This window comes from Cygnus atratus, chromosome 3 (genome assembly GCF_013377495.2).
Source record: "Cygnus atratus isolate AKBS03 ecotype Queensland, Australia chromosome 3, CAtr_DNAZoo_HiC_assembly, whole genome shotgun sequence".
NCBI classification, from domain to species: domain Eukaryota; kingdom Metazoa; phylum Chordata; class Aves; order Anseriformes; family Anatidae; genus Cygnus; species Cygnus atratus.
In genome coordinates this window covers 59,264,318-59,284,679 of record NC_066364.1, presented here as the reverse complement: position 1 = coordinate 59,284,679, position 20,362 = coordinate 59,264,318, and the positions used below count along the sequence as shown (strand labels likewise).

Genomic DNA, 20,362 nt, shown 5'->3' with positions numbered 1-20,362 from the left:
GGGGTCAGGGCCGCTCCGGGGCGGGGCGGGCGGCGCGGCGCGCAGGAATGCGGGGAATGCGGCTGCTGGTGCGCGGCCCCATTCAGCCCATTGGCGGGGCCGCGCCGCCGCCGCCTATAAAGGGGCGCCCGCCGCCAGGCTCCGCAGTCACGCAGCCACTGTCCCGGCAGCTAACGGAGCACCGAGCACAGCGCAGCAGAGCAGAGCAGAGCCGCGCAGCTCAGACACCGCCCGCACCAGCCCCGCTGAAGGGAAGCGCCCTGCCGGGACCTCGCCTCGCAGCCGCCTCAGGATGTCCCCGTCCAGCCTCGCCGCCGCCCTCCTCCTCCTCGTCGCCCTCCTCGGCCCGGTAAGTGCCGCCGCCGCCCGCCGCTGCTGCCCCGGCCGGCCCGGGCACGGCGTCGGTGGCGCTGACGGCCGCTGTCTCCTTCTCTCCCCCCGCCGCCGCCGCAGGACGAGGCCCGCGGGCAGGAGTGCAGCGGGCAGTGCCAGTGCGGGGCCGGGCCCGGCCCCAGCTGCCCCGCCGGCGTCTCCCTGGTGCTCGACGGCTGCGGCTGCTGCCGGGTGTGCGCCAAGCAGCTGGGCGAGCTGTGCACCGAGCGCGACCCCTGCGACCACCACAAGGGGCTCTTCTGCGATTTCGGCTCCCCCGCCAACCGCAGGATCGGCGTCTGCACCGGTGAGTGGGGACCGGCACCGGGGACGGGGGACGGGGACCGGGGGTCGCGGCGGCCGGGGCTGAGCCTGACCCTTCTCTGCCTCCTGCCCCCGCAGCTCGGGACGGCGCCCCGTGTGTCTTCGGCGGCATGGTGTACCGGAGCGGGGAGTCCTTCCAGAGCAGCTGCAAGTACCAGTGCACCTGCCTGGACGGGGCGGTGGGCTGCGTGCCCCTCTGCAGCATGGACGTGCGCCTGCCCAGCCCTGACTGCCCCTTCCCGCGGAGGGTGAAGCTCCCCGGCAAGTGCTGCGAGGAGTGGGTCTGTGACGAGCCCAAGGAGCAGACTGCTGTGGGACCTGCTCTGGCTGGTGAGTAGGGGTCCCTCCGTGGGTGGTGGGCTAAGGGGAAAGGGATGCCTGCTTGGGGTCAGGTGTAGCAGGGTGGGTTGATGTGGGGCTGCCCCAGCAGCCGGAGGGCAGCAGTGAGTGGGGTTGTCCTGCAGATAAGCATGGTTACTGAAATTTCCCTGAGAAGGGGACAGAGCATCTAGCAGGGCACAAACTCGGATGGTGGCCTCATCCTGGTTGTCTGTCCCCTGCAGCGTACAGACTGGAAGACACTTACGGTCCGGACCCGACCATGATGCGTGCCAACTGCCTGGTACAGACCACTGAATGGAGTGCCTGCTCCAAGACCTGTGGCATGGGCATCTCAACCAGGGTCACCAACGATAATGCCTTCTGCAGACTGGAGAAACAGAGCAGGCTCTGCATGGTCAGACCTTGTGAAGTGGACCTGGAGGAGAATATCAAGGTAAAGAGTCTTAGCTTTAATGTATGATCTACTAGGATGCTTTCATCAGCTGGCAAAAAAAAAATCTCACCAAAGAACATGGAATTCTGATAGGTAGTAAGTTTCAGTAGTAAGTTTCAAGTGGCTCATCATGAAGTTTGAGTTTTGCCCCAGTAGTGAATATTTTGCGGTTAAATGCCCTTATAATTCTCTTTCACGCATTATTATGATGCTATGTAAACACTTTCTCCTGTTGAAAGCATTGTAAGGATTTGTGCATCTGCCTGCTTTTAACATTTAAGCTTAGTGCTACATCAAAGCCTACCTTCTAAACATGTTGTATTCACTTATGTCCCAACAGAAAGGCAAAAAGTGCATTCGCACCCCCAAAATCTCCAAGCCCATCAAGTTTGAGCTGTCTGGCTGCACCAGCGTGAAGACCTACAGAGCTAAGTTCTGTGGTGTCTGCACTGACGGGCGCTGCTGCACACCCCACAGAACAGCCACCCTCCCCGTGGAGTTCAAGTGCCCTGATGGGGAGATCATGAAAAGGAAAATGATGTTCATCAAGACCTGCGCGTGCCACTACAATTGCCCTGGAGACAACGACATCTTTGAGTCTCTGTACTACAGGAAGATGTATGGAGACATGGCATAAAGCCAGAAGGAGACGCTAACTAGATTCTCAACTTGAACTGATTTGCATCTCATTTTGTAAACATGATTCAATAGCACAAGGTATTTAAATCGGTTTTTTTAATTTCAACAAACTGCTCCATGTGACCTAAGACAATTTGTCTACTGACCCCAAACGGTGGTTTGAAGAAGAAGGTAAAACGGACAGTGGGACCACAGCAAGACACAGCTTCAGAACATGCTGTTCATGAGGTGGTGTGAAGGGGTTAAGGGAAATGTGCAGGAAAAGCAGATTCAAGCAAACGTTCCCTTAATGTGGTACAGTATTTTTCATCTGGTAGTGCAATTGAGAAGGAGACCATTAGCATGTTTGCTGACACTGGTTTTAGTGACAGCAACAGCTGGAATGCAAACCCTCACCCAGCAAAGTGCTAAGCAGAAGGTGTTCTGTTAGTCAGGACAATAATGTTTCAGCTCTGACACTCTGATTCATATGGCTTGGTCAACAAGAATCAGAATCATGTCTATTAGACTGGACAGCTTGTGGCAGTTAATTTACCTGTAACAAGCTACTTTTTATTAATATTGTAAATACTGTGTATATATATTTGTACAGTTATCTAAATTAATTTAAAGTTTTGTGCCTTTGTTTAATGCTTTGAAATTTCAGTGATAGCCTTCTTTTTTGGAACAAGATAGGTAGGATCTAAAGCTTGTCTGACAATGCATTCAAAGCATGAAATAGATACTCTAGTGGAAATCATTCAGATGGGGCGAAATGGTGTATTGAGATAAAGATGGAGAGTGTAGGACTTGGTGTCTGTATCCTTAAAAAGCACTCATCTGTTGGGCAAAATGCATTTGCCTCCATTTTATTGAACAAGTGGCTTTAAGAAGAAGAGCTCTTCTGTAGCTAATCAGTCTTTCCACTTGAGCATTTGTTTCTGTCTTTGACTATGGCTCTTTTTGGACAGTTCATTTGTTGAGAAGTGTGACCAAAAGTTACATGTTTGCACCTTTTTAGTTGAAAATAAAGTATTTATATTTTTTATATAAATGGCTTGGCATTTCATTTAATCTTCACTATGACCTTATATATTTCCTAAGGGGCTTTGCTTTGCACTAAGTAAAACTCAAGTGCTGTGTTTTGTTTGTCCAGAAACACATACACTGGGGATAAGCTAAATGATTTGTGGTTACTTGTTCTATTAATAGTGAATCAAATGTAGCGTATTACTCTTCTACATTTTGAATGGAGGGCAGGGCCAGGCTTACTCTGCCAAGCCCAGTATTGCATTAGAAAGTGCAACGGGTTCCTCAGGCATCACGTGGTGCCTTTAAAACAGGCCAGCTGATCACCTTAGTGTTCAACCCCTGTCATAATAATCCATGCAACATGCTTAATTACATTTAAGTGTTTCACTGGTTAAAATTTCTTTTTCAGCTAAGGAAAAGAAAATTTTTTAAAGTGTCTGCATTGAAGTGGTTCCTGACTCAAGTCAAATCTAGAAGTCTGAAATCTGGTGAACTCAGTGAAGAGCTAATGAGCTGTACCATAAAAATCATAGAATAATACAGGTTGGAAGGGACCTCTTAAGATCTCCTGATTTAACCTCCATGCAGAGTAATTCCTACTTACACGTGGTTCCACCTGAATTAAGACCTTAGTGTGTTATGGTAGACAGAGCATGGAACTCAGATGCCAAATACCTGGATTATCTTCCTACCTGATGACTGGGGAGCAAATCTGTTTACCTGACAGTTCTGCCTGTAAAATATCCATTGATTCAAACTCATGCAGGCCCACAGGTAAGAAATGTAAGAGCTACGCAATTTGGTGATGGTCCAAGCCTCTTCTCAGATAAGTGAGAGCAGTGTAAGGACAGTGAGACTCACTTTCCTCATCCCCTAAAGTTAAAAGGGAAATTTCAGACCTGTACTAGGTCCTACATTAATAACAGAGTTTCTTTGCCCCTTTATTAAAACTAGGGGATTCTTTGAATTTAAAATTAACCTTTGCACCAGAAGCATTAGTTCTTGTTTTCAGAAAAAACACGTACCCTCCAACAAGAATCCTTTTCAGGCAAACAAGTTCAATCTGGAATTTCCTGGTGGTGAAAGAGTGTTAGCTTACAAAAATGTCCATCCTTCTTGAGAAACTTCCAAGCCCATTGATTTCAGCTAGCATTAGCAGCAAATCAGTATAACACCAGCTTTGACTAATGATGGACAGCAGGGCCCTAAACTAATAGGAAGTCGATGGGAGTCTTTCCAGTGGCCTCACCGACTGTGCATAAGGCCATAGAAGCATTTCCCCTTCCTCTTAAAAGTACAAGGAATTCTCTTGGCATGAGGAAGTGGCTTTCTGTGTCCCATATGAAATACTTTTGGGTAGCCTCTGGCTCTTACACTCCCTGAGACGCTCCAGCATTTTTTCTTTTTTTTTTTTTTTTTTGCAGGTTATGAATATGATGCAGCCGTTCAGTTCACCCTGGAAACACTTCAAAGGTTCATACAACCACAAGGACTGGTTGTCCAACTGCTACTGTGTCTCCACCCCCAAGTAATGAGAGAACTGTCATTTCTAGTTCCAGCAAGTACAGGACACACACGGGGTTCATTCATAGCCATCACTACAAAACCTCTCAGGGTCGGAAGAACAAAAAGGAGCACAATGTTTCTGGCAGGTTGTGAGTAACACCTTTAAAGATGAGGTATTTATGGAGCTGCTCAAGCCTATTGATTAAAACCCTACACTCTGTTCTTTTACAATGGTCAAAATTGATATTGAGCATTATAATGAATAGCCATTCCTTATAACATCAGTTTGTGGGTCTCCTAACCGGCTCATGAGATACACTTGCTTTTTGCTCCCAGTCCCCTAAGGTGGGCGCTGTATCTCAGATCCCCTAACCGCACAGCGCTGTGTCCTCCTGTGGCACCATCCACCAGCTGTGCCTGGCATATGAGGCTGCAGGGCTGCAGAGAGGCAGCAGCACCCTGCTTCAGGGAGCACCACCTGTAACTGAAGGCACCCACATAGGGGTTCCCCCAGAGCAGCCCACGACCACGGCCTCTGATTGGTAATACAACAATACAGCTGCTTTGAGCACCATCTGACAAATTATCACGCCATTTCACAGGCCAGAGGAGGAGTATGGAAGAGGCTTCCTTTTAGAATATTTTAATGGTGGTTGCTCCTACTGCCATGAATTAAAATAAGCAAGTATGTTGCATATGCAAATGTGTTTGCAAGTTGTTACCCCCCCCCGAGCCTATCAAGGATCATAAATTTCAGCTACCGCTGCAACATACTAATTTGCAGTCCTCTTCTTTTCCAAGGACATAGGTACTCTTCTGGAAGAAGCATGCATTTTACACCTTTTCACAGGCATTAGGTTTTCACCTCTGAAGGTAAAGAAGTTTAAATAGTTTGTTGTAAGATCTCCTAGAGGTGTATGCATCACACTGTTTGTGAGATTTTCTTTCAAAGGTTTCCTGGGAAAAAGGAACTCTTGTGTGGAATTTATGGTATCTTAAATGACGGTTACAATGTGGACCTTTCAACCATAAAGATGTTTCCTCATTTCATTCTTTGTGCCCAAGATATATGGATGCAAGAATAAAAACTTGACTTCAGAAATCCCAAGCCACTTACATGGGAGAGAACGTTGGTTCACATTCCTTCCAAAATACCTTGTTTTGGGAGTTTGCTTTTAGGTGTTTGAGTTTGCATTCTCAGAAAATTCTATGATGTGGGTTTGCTACTGCACTTTTAAAAGACCTTATTCACATATGAAGGTATATACATTCAAATAGCTAGCTCCCTAAAATGGATCTCCAAGAATACTAATAATACAGTAGGTAAAGCACCACTGTGAAGTCAACGCTCATTTAATAAATGATACCCAATTAATCATTAAACAGAAGGTGGCTGGAGACCAAAGTATCAAATATTTTGTGAGATAACTCTAAGCCATCGTATTGCAGAATTTTGTCCCATAACACATTTGCATGGATTTGCAGCTTAGCTTTCTAACACAAGACAGATGTGAACAACAGACACTGATTATAGCCCTTTCATATGAAATAGGCTCTACTCTCCAGATGGAAATTTGTCAGATTCCTTAGAGCTAAGAAACATCCAAAAGACACTCATTAAGAAACTCTTCAAGAATGAGCAACTTTTAATGATCCATAACCACACAGGAACAAATAAGTCTTTGAGCAGTGTCCAGTTGTTTGTCTCACAAAGATGGAGGCTCAGCTGAGAAAACTGACTTTTGGAGACATCAGTAGAAATAGCACACTCTAACTAGATCATTTGTATTTTTATAATGTAGCACATCTTTTTCAGATATTGCACTTGAAGAAAGTACTCTTAACATTACACTGAAAAGGACATTTAATGTTAGAAGGCACAATAATATTCTTACCTAAACATATAATAATTCAACCATTCTGACTTTGTATCCTACCACCAAAAACACTGCTTAAATGTGGCTTTAACTGATGTTATACTATGCCTGCATATGGAAGTAGTTAGCAAGGAGAAGTTGGGATGAAATACCAGTGTAAGGCTTTGCCCAAAACCCAAGAAGAATCTGAGAGAGGAAGTAGCTCAGTTAACTTATTTTTCCTCTCATTTTCCACTTCTTTCCTCCCTGCAGTTCCTTTGATTCATGCCCTTAAATGGACATACCAAAAACCACCACATTCTCACAGTGTTTTTCAGCCTGACTGGAACCAGGAAATACCAGAAATTTCTTCACAGAACCTGTTCCCAAACTGTACTAAAGCCTTCAACACATTTACAGCCTGAACGCAATTTAGAAGCATGACTAAGGCCCCATCTCCACCGCACGATTGAGCGTTGCTCCTGCACTGAAGGATGACTGCTTGCAGTCACTGCTGCTAGCCCTGGCAGCTTCAGCTCTCCTCTGTTCTCATCTGAGCCCATGCCCCCAGAGCAGCAAATCCGGAGCAATTCTGAAAAGACCCCCCAGAAACCTTGCCCTGTATATTGTGACAGCATTCCTCAGGTCCTGCCCGTTACTGAGGCAGTGCCAGATGCATTTGCTTAATGGGCAGTAAATCCAAGCCCAACAGTGGCAGTGTTTATGCTGTGAGGAACAGCCTCGTGTGCTGGACCAGCAGGTTGCTAGCAGTACCGCGGGGTAAGCACAGCCCAGTGGTGTCTCCGTTCATTACTCGGCCCCATTAATTGGGCTCCTGAAAGAAATGCACAATCTAAAATGTTTGTTGTTGTAAATTAGTCTTAGTATAAGCAGGTATTTAAGAGCTTTCAGCAGCTACAAAATATGTTTCCCTGCTCCCAATCTAAAAGCTAAGAACAAGCGTTTTAGCTGGTGTCAGGACTTATCTCAGCCCAGGTAACTGACGTAGCTGCATTTGCAGTGGTTTACACCAACCCTGACACAAAATCCCAAGGCTAAACAATTTAAGGGAATCTCACAGGGCTCTGTGCCCGAGCAGGCTCCCAGGAGGACACAGGCTGGCACCTAGGGCATTTACTGGGCAACAAGCACTTGGGGGAACACAAATTACACAATAAAGCAATCTGTAAACAGATAAAAGTACAACCTGCTAGGCAAGTGATAAGCCAGATTATCTGGTAAACAAACATGATGGACTAGACTTCAAAATACATCTGAAATACTGTTCAACCTCTAGGTAACAAAACATCTATGAAGGTACTAAATACTATCTTAATGCACTGTGATGTGCTACAATGTTAATTATGCTGTATTTCTTAAATCACACAATTTAAAAAATAATGATAATTGTATTCTTAACCAAAGAAGATATTAGATAGTTTCCAAGGGCGATCATCTCATCACGGGCTTTGTGATTTGGTAAAATGCCATACTCTGGAGGAACTTGTTTTGCCCTAACTCTCAGGCTTTGGTCTCACCACAGGTGCATGGTGTTTCCATGATCCACGAACAGGTATGGCCCAGCCAACTCTCTGCTGCCACACAGCTCCAGCCCCCGGTGGAGAGCCCAGCAGGAAGAGAGGACTGGTAAAACAACAGAAGACAGATCAGCTAAACAGACAACCAGCCCTCTGGGGTTCAGCTTCTTGGCCAACAAGAGCAAGGTAAAAATTACTGTGCTGAATTTGCACCTTCTTACCAGTGAATCCAGAGCAAAAAGAGAAGTGCATCTTTGAAGAAAAGCAGCAGGGAAAAACAAAAACATGAGAGCAGTTGAGAATGACTACAGTCTGTAAAGCCAGGGAATAAAAGTACACGGTCTGGCTGAGAAATGTGTTATCTTCACAAATTCCCAAGTTCTGCTACCCTAAGTAAGGTCAGTGTTAGAGTTCACTGATCTCAGTGGAAAAGCCTATTTGTTTGAATGAATTTTCCACACTGTTTATGCAGCAGAGGAAACATGCAGAACAATGGAAATATGTAGAAAGCCACATTTGGCTTTTCCCATTTAGAAATATTGTGCTAATTCTAGGCTTGTTCTGGGGTCAAAAAGGCCAAGGTCAATAAGCTGATGAAGCTTTTAAAATCCAATATGATAGGAGTTAATAGGCCAGGTCGCCTTACCTTGGGGACTGCCATGAGTGTCTCTCAATGGGATTCCCATCAGTGCTGTAGCTGTAATTGCCCTTCTGGGAGGACATGTCCAGCTGAGGATTTTCCACCATGCGTGACTCTAAAACTTTTTGTAAGATAGCACAGAAATTAAATGTTTCTTTCCCCCTGTTGCTCATTCCAGCCACAGCTCCATAGACTCAGACAAGGAGCCTCACAGGTAAAGCTCTGCGTAGATCAGCACATGCCCCCGTCAGTGATCCCAAAGGGATTCCAGCATTGCTAACACCCACCAGAAACTACCTGGCATCAGCGTTGCAAGGGAAAGCAACATTTAGCCTTGCTTGCTGTGTTATACTTTCAGCAATGCTGCTCATGCTTATGATCCACAGCTGTAACAAACAGCAGCAGAGAAGTACCCTTTTACTTCACAGTTATCGTATTAGGTACCCAACAAAATGCTGCTGGAGGTGAAGTGGCAGCATTACCCACCTTGACTTATCATCCAGAGAACCAGACCCTCAAAGCCAGAAAACACAGGATAAATCTAGTGTAAGGATCTCCAGTAAGGTCTCACCATATACACACACATCGTAGCTTTCTGTATTATGCATTTATCCTCATGAGGATGCCGTTATCATAAAAATGTGTCATCTCATCCAGTATTCCACTCTACAAATCTGAGTGTAGTCCACTTTGGAAAACTGTCTTACAACTGAGATTCTTAACTGTGGCTTTTCTGACTTCTGCAAGTACATAATGAACATGACAAAGCTTTGAAGTACAGCCAACCTTTAGCGAGCAATAACTTTCCGGGTAAAAACATGCTTTCTGTATCAAGAATTAATAGACAAAATATATGCAGAATTTTAATGTAATATTTTTCCTGTCTTTGCATGGCATTCTCCACAGACCTTATCACAAGCAATTTAGAAACTATATGAATATTTTCCAGCAACTGGGCATAGATATATATAATTCCACACACATACACACACCAAAAAAATAAATAAATAAAAATGACCCTGTAATGCTGGCAGATAAAATCTCCTTGTGCTGTAGGTGAAGGCTGGTTGTGATAGGCAACAGATATTTGTTCCAAACGGTTAACAGTTCTGTCAAAGACCTCTCCAAATAATTAGATTTGTTAAAGCAACCTTCGGATGTGTTTGTACTCTGTGCAGCCACACCAGGAAGACCTGTGGGCTCCCAGGATTGCACAGAAACAACCTGTCCTTTGGTCAGAAAACACAGACTTGTGCTCTGGCAACTGCATTTTATCTGGCTGCTTCTACAAAACAGGAAAGAGGAAAAAGTCTGTCTGACTTTTCTTTTAATGAGCGTGTTTAGATTTTATTTTTTAATTTTTGATGAGGCAAATTTGGAGCACATCATTATAGGCTTTTCATTATAGGCTGCTGTTAACAGATGGTGCAGGGAGCATGGCAATACAGTCTAATACTTCGCCCAGCTGGCACTAACAGGCCACCAGACCCAACACCAGACCAAGGCTCCCAAGCAGCACGTAGACCCTCCTGTGGGTGCTCCCCGGACCTGCCCGGGGCTGTGAGCGAGGTGCCGGCAGCGGGACGGGGCCGGTTCCCGGCCTCACACCGACCCCGCGTGGCTGCTGGGCGTGCTGCTCCCCTGCTGCAAGCTTCGCCTCCGCACAGAGGCGCATAAACCAGCCCTCGCGCTCTTGGCGGCGGTGGGTGATTCATTTCTCCATTTCTCCTTTGAAATCCTGATATTTCTTTGAGGGTGGTGCGAGATAAGAACGGAATACAGGCAACGTAGGAAATCTTTCCTATTTTCCCTATAAAGTATTTGAGCAATAGCTGCACACACCTCTGAGCGCCATGCATTACTTAGGCATGCTTATGCACTCTGCGTATCAATGCCTGCAAGGATGCAGGAAATAGAAAGCAATAAACAAGTGCTCGGCTAATATTGTCTGGAAGCAGCTGCCAGTCACAGGTTGAGGTCTCACTGATCCTGTCTCTCTCCACTGCTTTTGGGCTGTAACAGGAGCCCCGCACAGACCCTCCCTGGGCATCCCAATGGCACCTGACCTGACCCACTATAACCTGCCTCAATACATCACAATTATCGTCACCAGAAAATGTCCAGAAAATCATATGAAGGAGAAAAGAAGTGTACTTATTGAAGGCAATAATAAAGAAAAATATTTTAAACGCCTTGCTTTTTACCTTGCATGTCTTCTAGAAACTAATCAACCCTCTGAGGTCCGAGTGTTGGGATGAAGAGGGCTTGCTTTTCCTCCTTGGGCGGGTACAGCTCCACACATAGGCGTTGGGGATCTGTCAGCCATCCATGGCATTACCTTATGTAATTACACCTCTTTTTCCACTTGACTAATTATGTTACAATAAGCTTTTGCGTTAAATTGTTGAAAGGGAAACTCATGTCCCTCCTGGCTTCTTCGACATGCATAGACAATGAGTCGCATCCATTTTGTGTAGGTTGGGTCTGATGAAGGGGATTTGGGGTCTGATGTTTTGGGTCTAACCCAAACTGAGTGTAAAAAAACCCTCTGATCCAGCTCCTTAGTAGAGACCCTTTTCTGCAAAACGGATTTGGACACGCAAGTGGCCAAGAGGGCTCCTGGGTGTTTTTCTCCCCATCATCTCTACCACAGCTGACCCCTCAGCCAAAGCATGGAGCCAGTCCAGTTTGTGGACACTTACGTTACTTAGACTCAAAACAGTGGCGGAAAATGCTGGGTGTTAGGTTCATACAATTCCTTCATTAAAAATACTTATGAATATCCTTTCAATAATGTTTGAATAACAACTTTAAATAGCAGCAGCCTTTCTTTGGTAGTCACTCAGAACCAGAGAATCTGAAATCTCACCTGAGAAGATTCTCACCTGAGATTTGCTTTCATTGCCCTGTTCCTTAACACCACTGGTGCACCTCATCTGCATGAGAAAGGAGGCTTTTTAGAGATATATTTCCTCACATCACCTTTCCCAGGCAAATAAATGGTCTTCACAGAATTTCAGACCTTTATCACCAACTCTTAACCAACCCAGCTGGAAATGCTTAGTAAGCTTCCAACCTGGCACAGGACTCAAGAGGCTTTGAGATATCAGGACCACTGTGTCAGGCATGGGTCAGAAAAATATCCTTCACTTTTCTGGTGCCAGTCTCTTTTTTGGGAAGACCTGGGGACAGCCCAGCTTTGTGCTCACCATCATCACCGTTCTAACAGACCAAACTCCTCAGCTTCTAAGTCTCTGCCAAGAGTTACACCTGGAAACTACCTGTGCACAAATAGTGCTCCCAAGTTGCTGGTTTGAGAACCTAGATGAGGCAAACATTTCCTTACACAGATTGCTTTACACAGAAATCTCTGTACCCCCTTTTTTCCTGTTAAAGGTGGTGGCTCGGCCAAGCAGGTCTAAGGACATTTTCAGGTTAAATTCTCTCCCTAGTAAATATTTCATGTTCTGATTCTGCCTTAGCGCAGCAGCTCCAGCTGTTTTCAGGTTGGCTTTGAAGTTCTTATGTTCACATTGGGAAGAGGAGGTTCCTTGATTTAAATTTTGAGTTTTGCTCTAAAGGCTTCTATTTCCCCTCTGCTTTTACTTGCTTGTCTGGTTTGTTTGTATAAACAAACTAGTGAGTATCACAAACAAGCTAGTATCATTGCTTTGGTCTTTCAAACATCCCCAGACAAAGGCATACTTCAATTGGCCAAGCCTTACTCACCTGCCTGGCCATTTTCTTAGCCTACATGTAACGCGCAAATCCATGACTGACACAGATTTAGGCTCTAGACATCTAGGTAGTCTAACCCAAATACACAGAAGACTGACTTCATAACGCTTAGAAGTCCAATACTCATTCAAGACCTGTGACAACATAGTGCCTGCTTACCAGCCATCTCAATCCTATTCTCACCATCTGCAAAGACCTTAGTCTGAGCCAAACTGAACTGTGACAAATTTACTCATACAGCTCAGCAATAGCTCCTGAATTACTGGTGTAAAAGCCCTGACCTTTCCTATGCTACAGGGTGCGTGAAGACAGATTGCCTTCTTTATGGCAGCCATTAAGTTAAGGGATCTCAGGCACTGGGATGCCACAGGTGTGACTGGTCTGTGAAATGATGATAGAGATCAACAGACATGGGAGTCAGCTGGGATCAGGTTTGGTGGACCCACATGGTGGGAGTCCTGAAGCTGTCTCAAAGTGCAAGTAACTGCCCAGCTGCATGCTGGTGCTTGGAAGAGCTGTGGCAGCCACCCAGAAAGATGCTGAAAGATGACAAAACTCAGAGTTTCAAGTTTGTTTGTTTGGTTTTTGGGGGGGGTGCTGACTAGACTTGTTCTGAGGGGTATCATTGCCACTACATTTCTGAGACTCACCAAGAGCATGCAATTGCCACTGTCAACTCAAGCATTGAGATGGAAGAGCCTCTGGTACACCCACAACCTGTTCCCAGGGCCAGTCTATCAGCTGCAAGGGTGAGCCCCACACCCTGATTTTGGGGAAGCCCAGGCATGCTGTCAGGGAACACCTGGTCCGGAAAACAACTTGTCCAGTTCCCCATGGAGGCAAAAGCCCATAAGTAGGCCATGCAAGCTTCCAGGTGAGCTTTTTCCTTCGGACCAAAGCAAGCTTTCTTTCTGTTGTACTATGATCATAGAATCACATAATGGTTTGGGTCGGAAGGGACCTAAAAGACCACCTGGTTCCCACCCCCCCTGCCATGGGCAGGGACACCTCCCAACAGACCAGGTTGCCCAAAGCCCCATGCAGCCTAACCTTGAACACCTCCAGGGATGGGACATCCACAGCTTCTCTGGGCAACCTGTGCTGGGACCTCACCACCCTCTGAGTAAAGAATTTCTTCCATATATCTAATCTAAATCTACCCTCCTTTAAATTAAAACCATTCCCCCTTGTCCTGTCACCACACCCCCTGACAAATAGTCCCTCCCCAGCTTTCCGGTAGGCCCCCTTTAGGTACTGGAAGGCCGCCATGAGTCTCTTCACTTAAGAGCCTTCTCTCCTCCAGACTGAATAACCTCAACTCCCCCAGCCTGTGAGGGAGAGGTGCTCCAACCCTTTGATCATCTTTGTGGCCCTCCTCTGGACTCGTTTTAATGCTTCCACGTCCTTCTTGTGCTGTGGGCCCCAGAGCTGAACAGAGTTCTCCAGGTGGGGTCTCACAAGGGCAGAGTAGAAGGGGAGAATCACCTCCTTTGTCTTGCTGGCCACGTTTCTTTTGATGCAGCCCAGGATATGGTAAGCTGGAAAACCAACAGTATCCAATGATGCCACTCCTTGTCAAAACTATAGTTGATCTGGGGCAATGGATGTCAACATGTAAGCCCTTCATGATGGGGTGGCTTTGGCAAATTGTTTCCTCCAGATATGAGCCCTTTTACCCTCAGGAGACATTGTTCTCCCTTAGCACACAATCAGTGGTTTTCACAAGCTATTTCTTAGTGCTGCAGTACCTTGTCCTGTTTGGCTAAACCTGGGGAGTTTGCTGAAAAATCTACTGCTTTGTGATTTTTGTGGACTCCGGTATTAAACTCCATGTTTAATACTCTTTTTCTTGTATATAGGTCTTTTCACTGGTAGTCCTTTGGATTCACCATCATGTCTTTGATGCCAAAAATGTCCAATTTTCAGAAGTTTCCTTGTGGTATGGATGACTTGTTTTGGCAAATTATCATTGATTTGCAAAGGATTTATTCTGGTCAATGCAGGAATCTCCACATTTTCAGTGTACAAGGAGCTACACATTAGTAAGCTATGAATGTTGAATGCAACTTTCATCAGATGCTGAATCTGTATGGCTGTCACCAACTGTTCCAGAGTTATAGCTACCTCAGCCCTCAGATGACAAGGCTGTAGAGACTGCAAGTCATTGGAACAGACACTTGCCTCAGAGCCAGCTGGTGCAGATATCTAACAATTGGTGCCTTTTTCTTCAAGGTGATTTTTGATCTTCCAAAGAGTGTTTGCCCTGCTAAAACTCTTTGCTCCTCCATATGAACAGCGTATCAGGCCAAATCTTGTCCTCTGGAACCCGAGATCTGAAGCCAAACTTGTTGACTTAACCTACAGATTTTGCCACCCAATCCGTTAGCTAAGTTTCCACTGAAGTCTTGAGTGTCCATTGTCATACGACCACCCACCTCTCCAGTTTGAACCAGACTATTCTGGCTATGATGTGTTCTGACCTTGTGGTATATAAAGGAGCAAGGGAAAGAAAGCTACGGACAACCTGATTTATATTACATGAACTGCAAAATGGCATCCATTTCTGTAAAGTACCTGAAGAACAGCTATTGGTCACAGTGATCAAGCAGTCGATACAGAGTCATAGTGCATTTCTGCCCTGCTGAAGCCAGCAGTGGGATTTAGCAGCACACATCTTATATGATTTGGACAAGAAAAGTAAATTATTAACATCTGCAGTGTAATTAGTTTTACTAGAACACAGGATATACAATAATGTATATGAAAAACACCCTTCCTCAGTTTGTCTAGCATAACCTTCCAATAATGTTTTGGATTCTTAGGACTCCAGTAATTCAGTCTTCCCAGTGCTCTCATCTCTAAAAATTGTAGTAGGAGTGTTAGCTCATTACAAGAATGTGAAGTATTTCATAAAAAGCTTAGGAAAGCCCATTTTCCAAATGGTTTGTCTAGATTTCTACTATCCTGGGGCCATATTTCTTTAAAAAATATAGGCCAAGCAAAACAGATCTTTTCCCAGTTACCTCAGATCAGACCAGAAGAGGGGCAGCTATCTGCAAACACATTTGCTGTTGTGTAAAGTCAAATGCATCCATAAGTGATTAGTAAACTTTGCACTCCCCTAAACATTTTTTATCTTCAATAGCAGAACCAAGTGTACTTACAAATTACTTTCTGCAGTGTAAAAAAGCCAATTACAGCCTTTAAGTAGTTTCAGCATTATAACAGTTTAATTAAAATTTTGTGGTGGAATGTGCAATTTCGCGCAGTCAGCAGGTACATGATTTGAAAGTGAATTTGTTATTCTCAAGCAGTGCACTTTCTACCACCTGGAAATTCAAAGCTTTAGTACAGATGCAGGATTGTGAAGCTTCCAGCATAGGGAGACAGGAAGAGACACAAATGATTTCTCTTTCAAACTCCAAACAGAGGCTGGTGTTGGAGTATAGCTTTGCCCAGGTGTGAACACAGAGCCTCACGCGTGTTATGGACACAACCCAAGGGCACTTCCACTGCCTCTTGATTGGGGGACATTGGTCAGGGTTTTGGGGTGACTCAGTTTTCCACCCTGCTGCATTTTATTCGAGTGGAGAAACTAAAAATAAAAAGGACTAAACCTGCAATAAAGGGCAACACAAATTTAACACATGTTGTGGCCAAGGAGGAATATGATAATTTGCGACAGCATCCTTTAAAATCTGTTGCCAGGCTTCCATAATTATTGCAAGTTTGTCCATGGTCTCCATAGCAGCCTTTCCTGAGGCTGGAGGCCGGCGTGGTGACTCATAGTGGTTCAGTGAGGGACTCGGACTCTTTTCCAAGGGCATCTGAGTCACAGGATACCGAACCTGGGCTGGTTTCCTGTACCACTCATGATACACAAGCCACCTCAGCGCGGTGCTCCCAGACAGCTGAACGTTGCCGCAGGGTGTATGGAGGTAGGCAGGAGACGTTGCTGTTGCTGCTGCCACTGGTGATGGTGGAACCCAAACAAAATATTTGGCAATTTCTGCTTTAGTAAGTTGCTGGGCTCACATTCACTCTGTCCTTGAACTCCTCAGAAGGGTAAAAATGGCTTTCCACAACACAGTGATAAAAGAGCTGGATATAGTCCTCACCATGCACCCTGGGATGGGTTCCTATCCCTGTTGTGGTGCTGCGGTGGGCATAGCGTTACAGCAGCTGCAGGGTGACTCTGCCGTAGGAGAAGCCCCTCACGGTGCCATTGCCCTTCACATCCTCTCCGGGGCAGTAGGATGGGCAGCTCGTCCTGGCACAGAGGCCTCCTCAGCAAGAGTACTGGTTTCACTGCAGATCTTGGAAGAAGTGAGGCGAGAAGTGAGGCCTTTCCTCCCAGCTGAGTGCCCTAACCACAGAGCCACAGATTTAGGCTTTCTTTGCCATTCCTTTTTGTCTTCTGGCCTCTGTGAATCTCATTTTCCTGGAAAAGGGAAAGTGCCCTCCCATGCAACAGAGGAGTAGTTCCTCCCTGACTGCCAGGCCTGGTTTATAACCTTGTATTGAAAGGGATAATTACGTACATCGAATCTCCTCAGACTAAGGACAGACAGATGCCCAGGCCACCCACTCTCCAGCTGAGACCAAGCACCCTGGCAGGTGCTGATGGCAAATGGCTCTTGTGCGCTGGGTGGATGCAGTGGTTCCAGTGTGTGATGGGTGTGTTGAGAGCACACGTGCCAGAACAGGCCTCTCTCAAATACAGGCAGACAGATTTTGCCTCATTTTATTTTTAAAACACTTTGGACAGCCTGGGATAAGTGAGAGCAAGAAATCTATCATGTTAGTCAAGCGAATACAACTCCAAAGGCATTTTGTCAGCAGCAAAACCATCCTGAGCTGTCCTCTCCCCCATTGCTCATTCCTGCCCCACCATCCTAAAAAATTTAGTAAATAAACAAGTCAAGTTATGGGAAAAAATAAAAGTGTTTATTCACAACACTGAGATGACACAATTGCACATTTTTAAAAAGCAAATATGAAGAAATAAAAGAAGCAAAACTATTTACACTAGGATGACACTAAGATAGTTCTCTGCTCTGTCAAGTTAACTTGGAAATTTCTGGCAAGGCCACATCGCACACTCTTCTCAGCAACCAACCCGTCTTGATGACCACATCAGCTTTCACAGCCACTCTCCCATCCAAAATCTTCCCTAGATCAAACCAGAAGTCAGCTGCTCCCTAAAGTCCATCCTGTTCTATCTTTACCCAGGAGCTAGGCTGGCCGTGCTGCCTCTCAATTGAAATTGGCATTGCTTCACTTTCTGAAGGCGTTAACATCCCTGTCATTTGCATTCAGGAGATGATACCGGTTCTACCAGATGTAAGAATATTTTGTCCCAAGAGGAAATAGGTTTACCTCCCAAATTTACTGATTCATTGGTGTATTTCATTGAGATTATCTTATATTGGAGCTTTATTCCATGTCAATCTGAATCAAAACCAACCTTGATAAATGAGATTTATATGGAACTTCTCACCACCTCTTGCCTGAAATCAGGCATCGGTCAGTAACTACTACAGCTTAGAAGAGTTAGAGAGTGCTATGTATGTGTACTAGTATTCAACTAGTCAGTAGCATTTGGTACAAAAAAGGGTCAAGAACAGCATACATCATCCAATGTTTTTATTGGTCACAGGCAACGTTACAAAGCAGTTACACTGAATAATGCTGTCACAGTCATGTCGTCATGTGAGGTTGCTACAACACATTTAAATTTCACACAGTGAAACTACTTTAGATAAAAAAAAAACAAAACATGCTTGTAACAGAAGGTCAAGAAAATACATTTAGGTAAAGGAAAAAAAGTCCCAGGACGTCAGCCCACTCAAACTGAAGTTAATGGGAAAGCTTCTATTGACTTCAGCAGGCTTTGAATCCAGCCTCCACCATGCCCTGACCAAACTGTAAGGTCAAATGCCTCTCTCTGCTCAGTCGCAGACTCTTCAGTCTTCTAAAATACTTGTGCGTGATGTATTTTCTTTCTTTTAAAATGAGAAGAACAAATGTGTAATTGACTATGCCAAACTTTATACATAACAGAGGCAATTTTGACTCGTCAGTTTTAGAGAGAGTGGGAGAATTACAAAGGTGAGAGTCTAGAAAAGGAGGGAGTTTCTACACTCCTGAGTGCCTGTAGCAGCTGTGTGTGTGACCTGAGAGCTTCCAAGAAAGCTCATGACATGCTTCTTCAGGATTTGCATCTAGCAGTGTCTGCGTTCAGGATAGGTAACTTATGTGAGCTGGATGATGTAGCACTAAAGAGACAGCTAAAAATGTAGCTAAGATCTGACTGTTTGCTGCCAATGGACAACTGAACTGCCTGTGGGCATTTACTGTAGTGATGAGAAGTAAAACCTGTGCCATTAAAGAAGATCATATTACCATTTTAAGGCAACAATCTTAGTGCAAAATTACCTTTTCTTGGAGGAAAAAAAAAGAATTTCAAAACCACAACTGACATAATCATGCACCAAATCTAAAAAGGCATCTTTGCTTTAAGAAAAAATATATTTTACTTCAAATTAAACTTATATCTGGTGAAAAATTATTTCTGAGAGGTCAGGCATCTTTCTGATTATTTTTTTTTTCTAATTTGTAGGTGACTTGATGCATCATATTCAAAATAATTCTGAGGACGCATATACAACATGCAAAATATGCATCAAACTCTCCCTCAGTGTTGGAGACACTAGAGGGCAGCAACATACCAACACTTCACTGCTATCAAAACTTTACCTAGGAGCCTATTCCTTGCTGATGAAGTTTAATGTATCAGTCTTACTGCTAACCTCAATATAGGTTCTTCCACCATAATGCTGCATTATTTTATGAGACCCAACGCTCGGAATGCAATTCATGCTTCAAGGAAAACTGGAGTAGAAAGGTGCTGCTGTTTGTATTTCAATGGTCAAGAACATAGTTATTTCCCTCAAACTGTAAGATATTTGCTAATTATCTCTATTTTTAAAGTAGAATATTGATCATAACCCATACCTCATAAATTTCTCCTTCTCCAGTGCATGTAGAAGATTTTTTTTTGTTTGTTTCTCAGACTATGATGATCAAATGCCAATAACATTTAATAATGGACATGGTTTACCACATTCAAGTGGGAATGACAGGAGCTGCCATCCTGTGTTATATACATAGTCCATCAGGAGTCCCTGAGATACAAATATGGCACACACTCTCCTCCCTACTGGCATTTTGGTCAAGAGATCTCAATAAATGTTCCAGCTTATTTAAAAAAAAACTTTTCATTAATTAAAAACAGTCTATTTACAAATCAGTTGTGAAATGGACAATAACATTCCATAGGAAAAATCAGACTGTTTCAAAAGTTGGTAAATATGTTTTTAACTGTAAAATCTCAGATACTGGCTGTTTTCTGTCTTGATAGAAGCTGAGTCCTGTAAGTAATTCTATATCTCTGACCCGAGCTGTGTGAAACTTCATTCTCTCTTCAACCCACAAAGACTCAGACTTGCCATCCTATTGGGAAAGAGGAAGAAAAACATGGTTTGTAAAATGTAATTTACTAATTGACTATACATATGTCAGGGAATAAAAAAGACATTTTAATGTCTTATAAGGGCAAAACGCAGTCACTGGTGGCAAGCATCTAACAAATAGAAAGCACTGGCTTCTACAAATAGTTATAATAAGCTTGACTGAATATAGTACTTGCTGTTAACATCCTCAAGTACACAGAACGAGAATCTGCACCAGCTGAAAGCTGGTGATAGTGAGGAGTGTCTGGTGAAATCCAACATCTATCCACCATCTCTATCATAAAGCTGCTGCTGAGAACTGTATTTGACTTGGGGAGTGACTTGTGTACATCTCTGTAGGACAGGTCAGCACGCTTCACATGCTTTGTTCTGGTTTATATGGAGAATAGCTATGTGGATTCCCATCATAATGCCAAGGCACCTGAACT

At 44.5% G+C, this 20,362-nt stretch overlaps 2 protein-coding genes across 2 annotated transcripts in view; one reads left to right on the top strand and one right to left on the bottom strand.

Annotated features, from left to right (window-relative positions):
- CCN2 (cellular communication network factor 2) lies at positions 1-2,188 on the top strand. The gene is made up of 5 exons (XM_035538433.2): positions 1-349; positions 454-679; positions 775-1,026; positions 1,260-1,471; positions 1,812-2,188. Exons 1-5 carry the CDS (start codon positions 293-295, stop codon positions 2,106-2,108), a joined length of 1,044 nt encoding a protein of 347 aa, XP_035394326.1. The 5' UTR covers positions 1-292; the 3' UTR covers positions 2,109-2,188.
- A 16,824-nt stretch (positions 2,189-19,012) lies between these two features.
- The window catches only part of ENPP1 (ectonucleotide pyrophosphatase/phosphodiesterase 1), a 58,155-nt gene continuing 56,805 nt past the window's right edge, over positions 19,013-20,362 (bottom strand). The window contains exon 27 of the mRNA XM_035538667.2: positions 19,013-19,914. Within this exon, the coding sequence (XP_035394560.2) occupies positions 19,747-19,914 (168 nt within the window). The 3' untranslated portion in view covers positions 19,013-19,746. The remainder of the gene's footprint in view (positions 19,915-20,362) is intronic.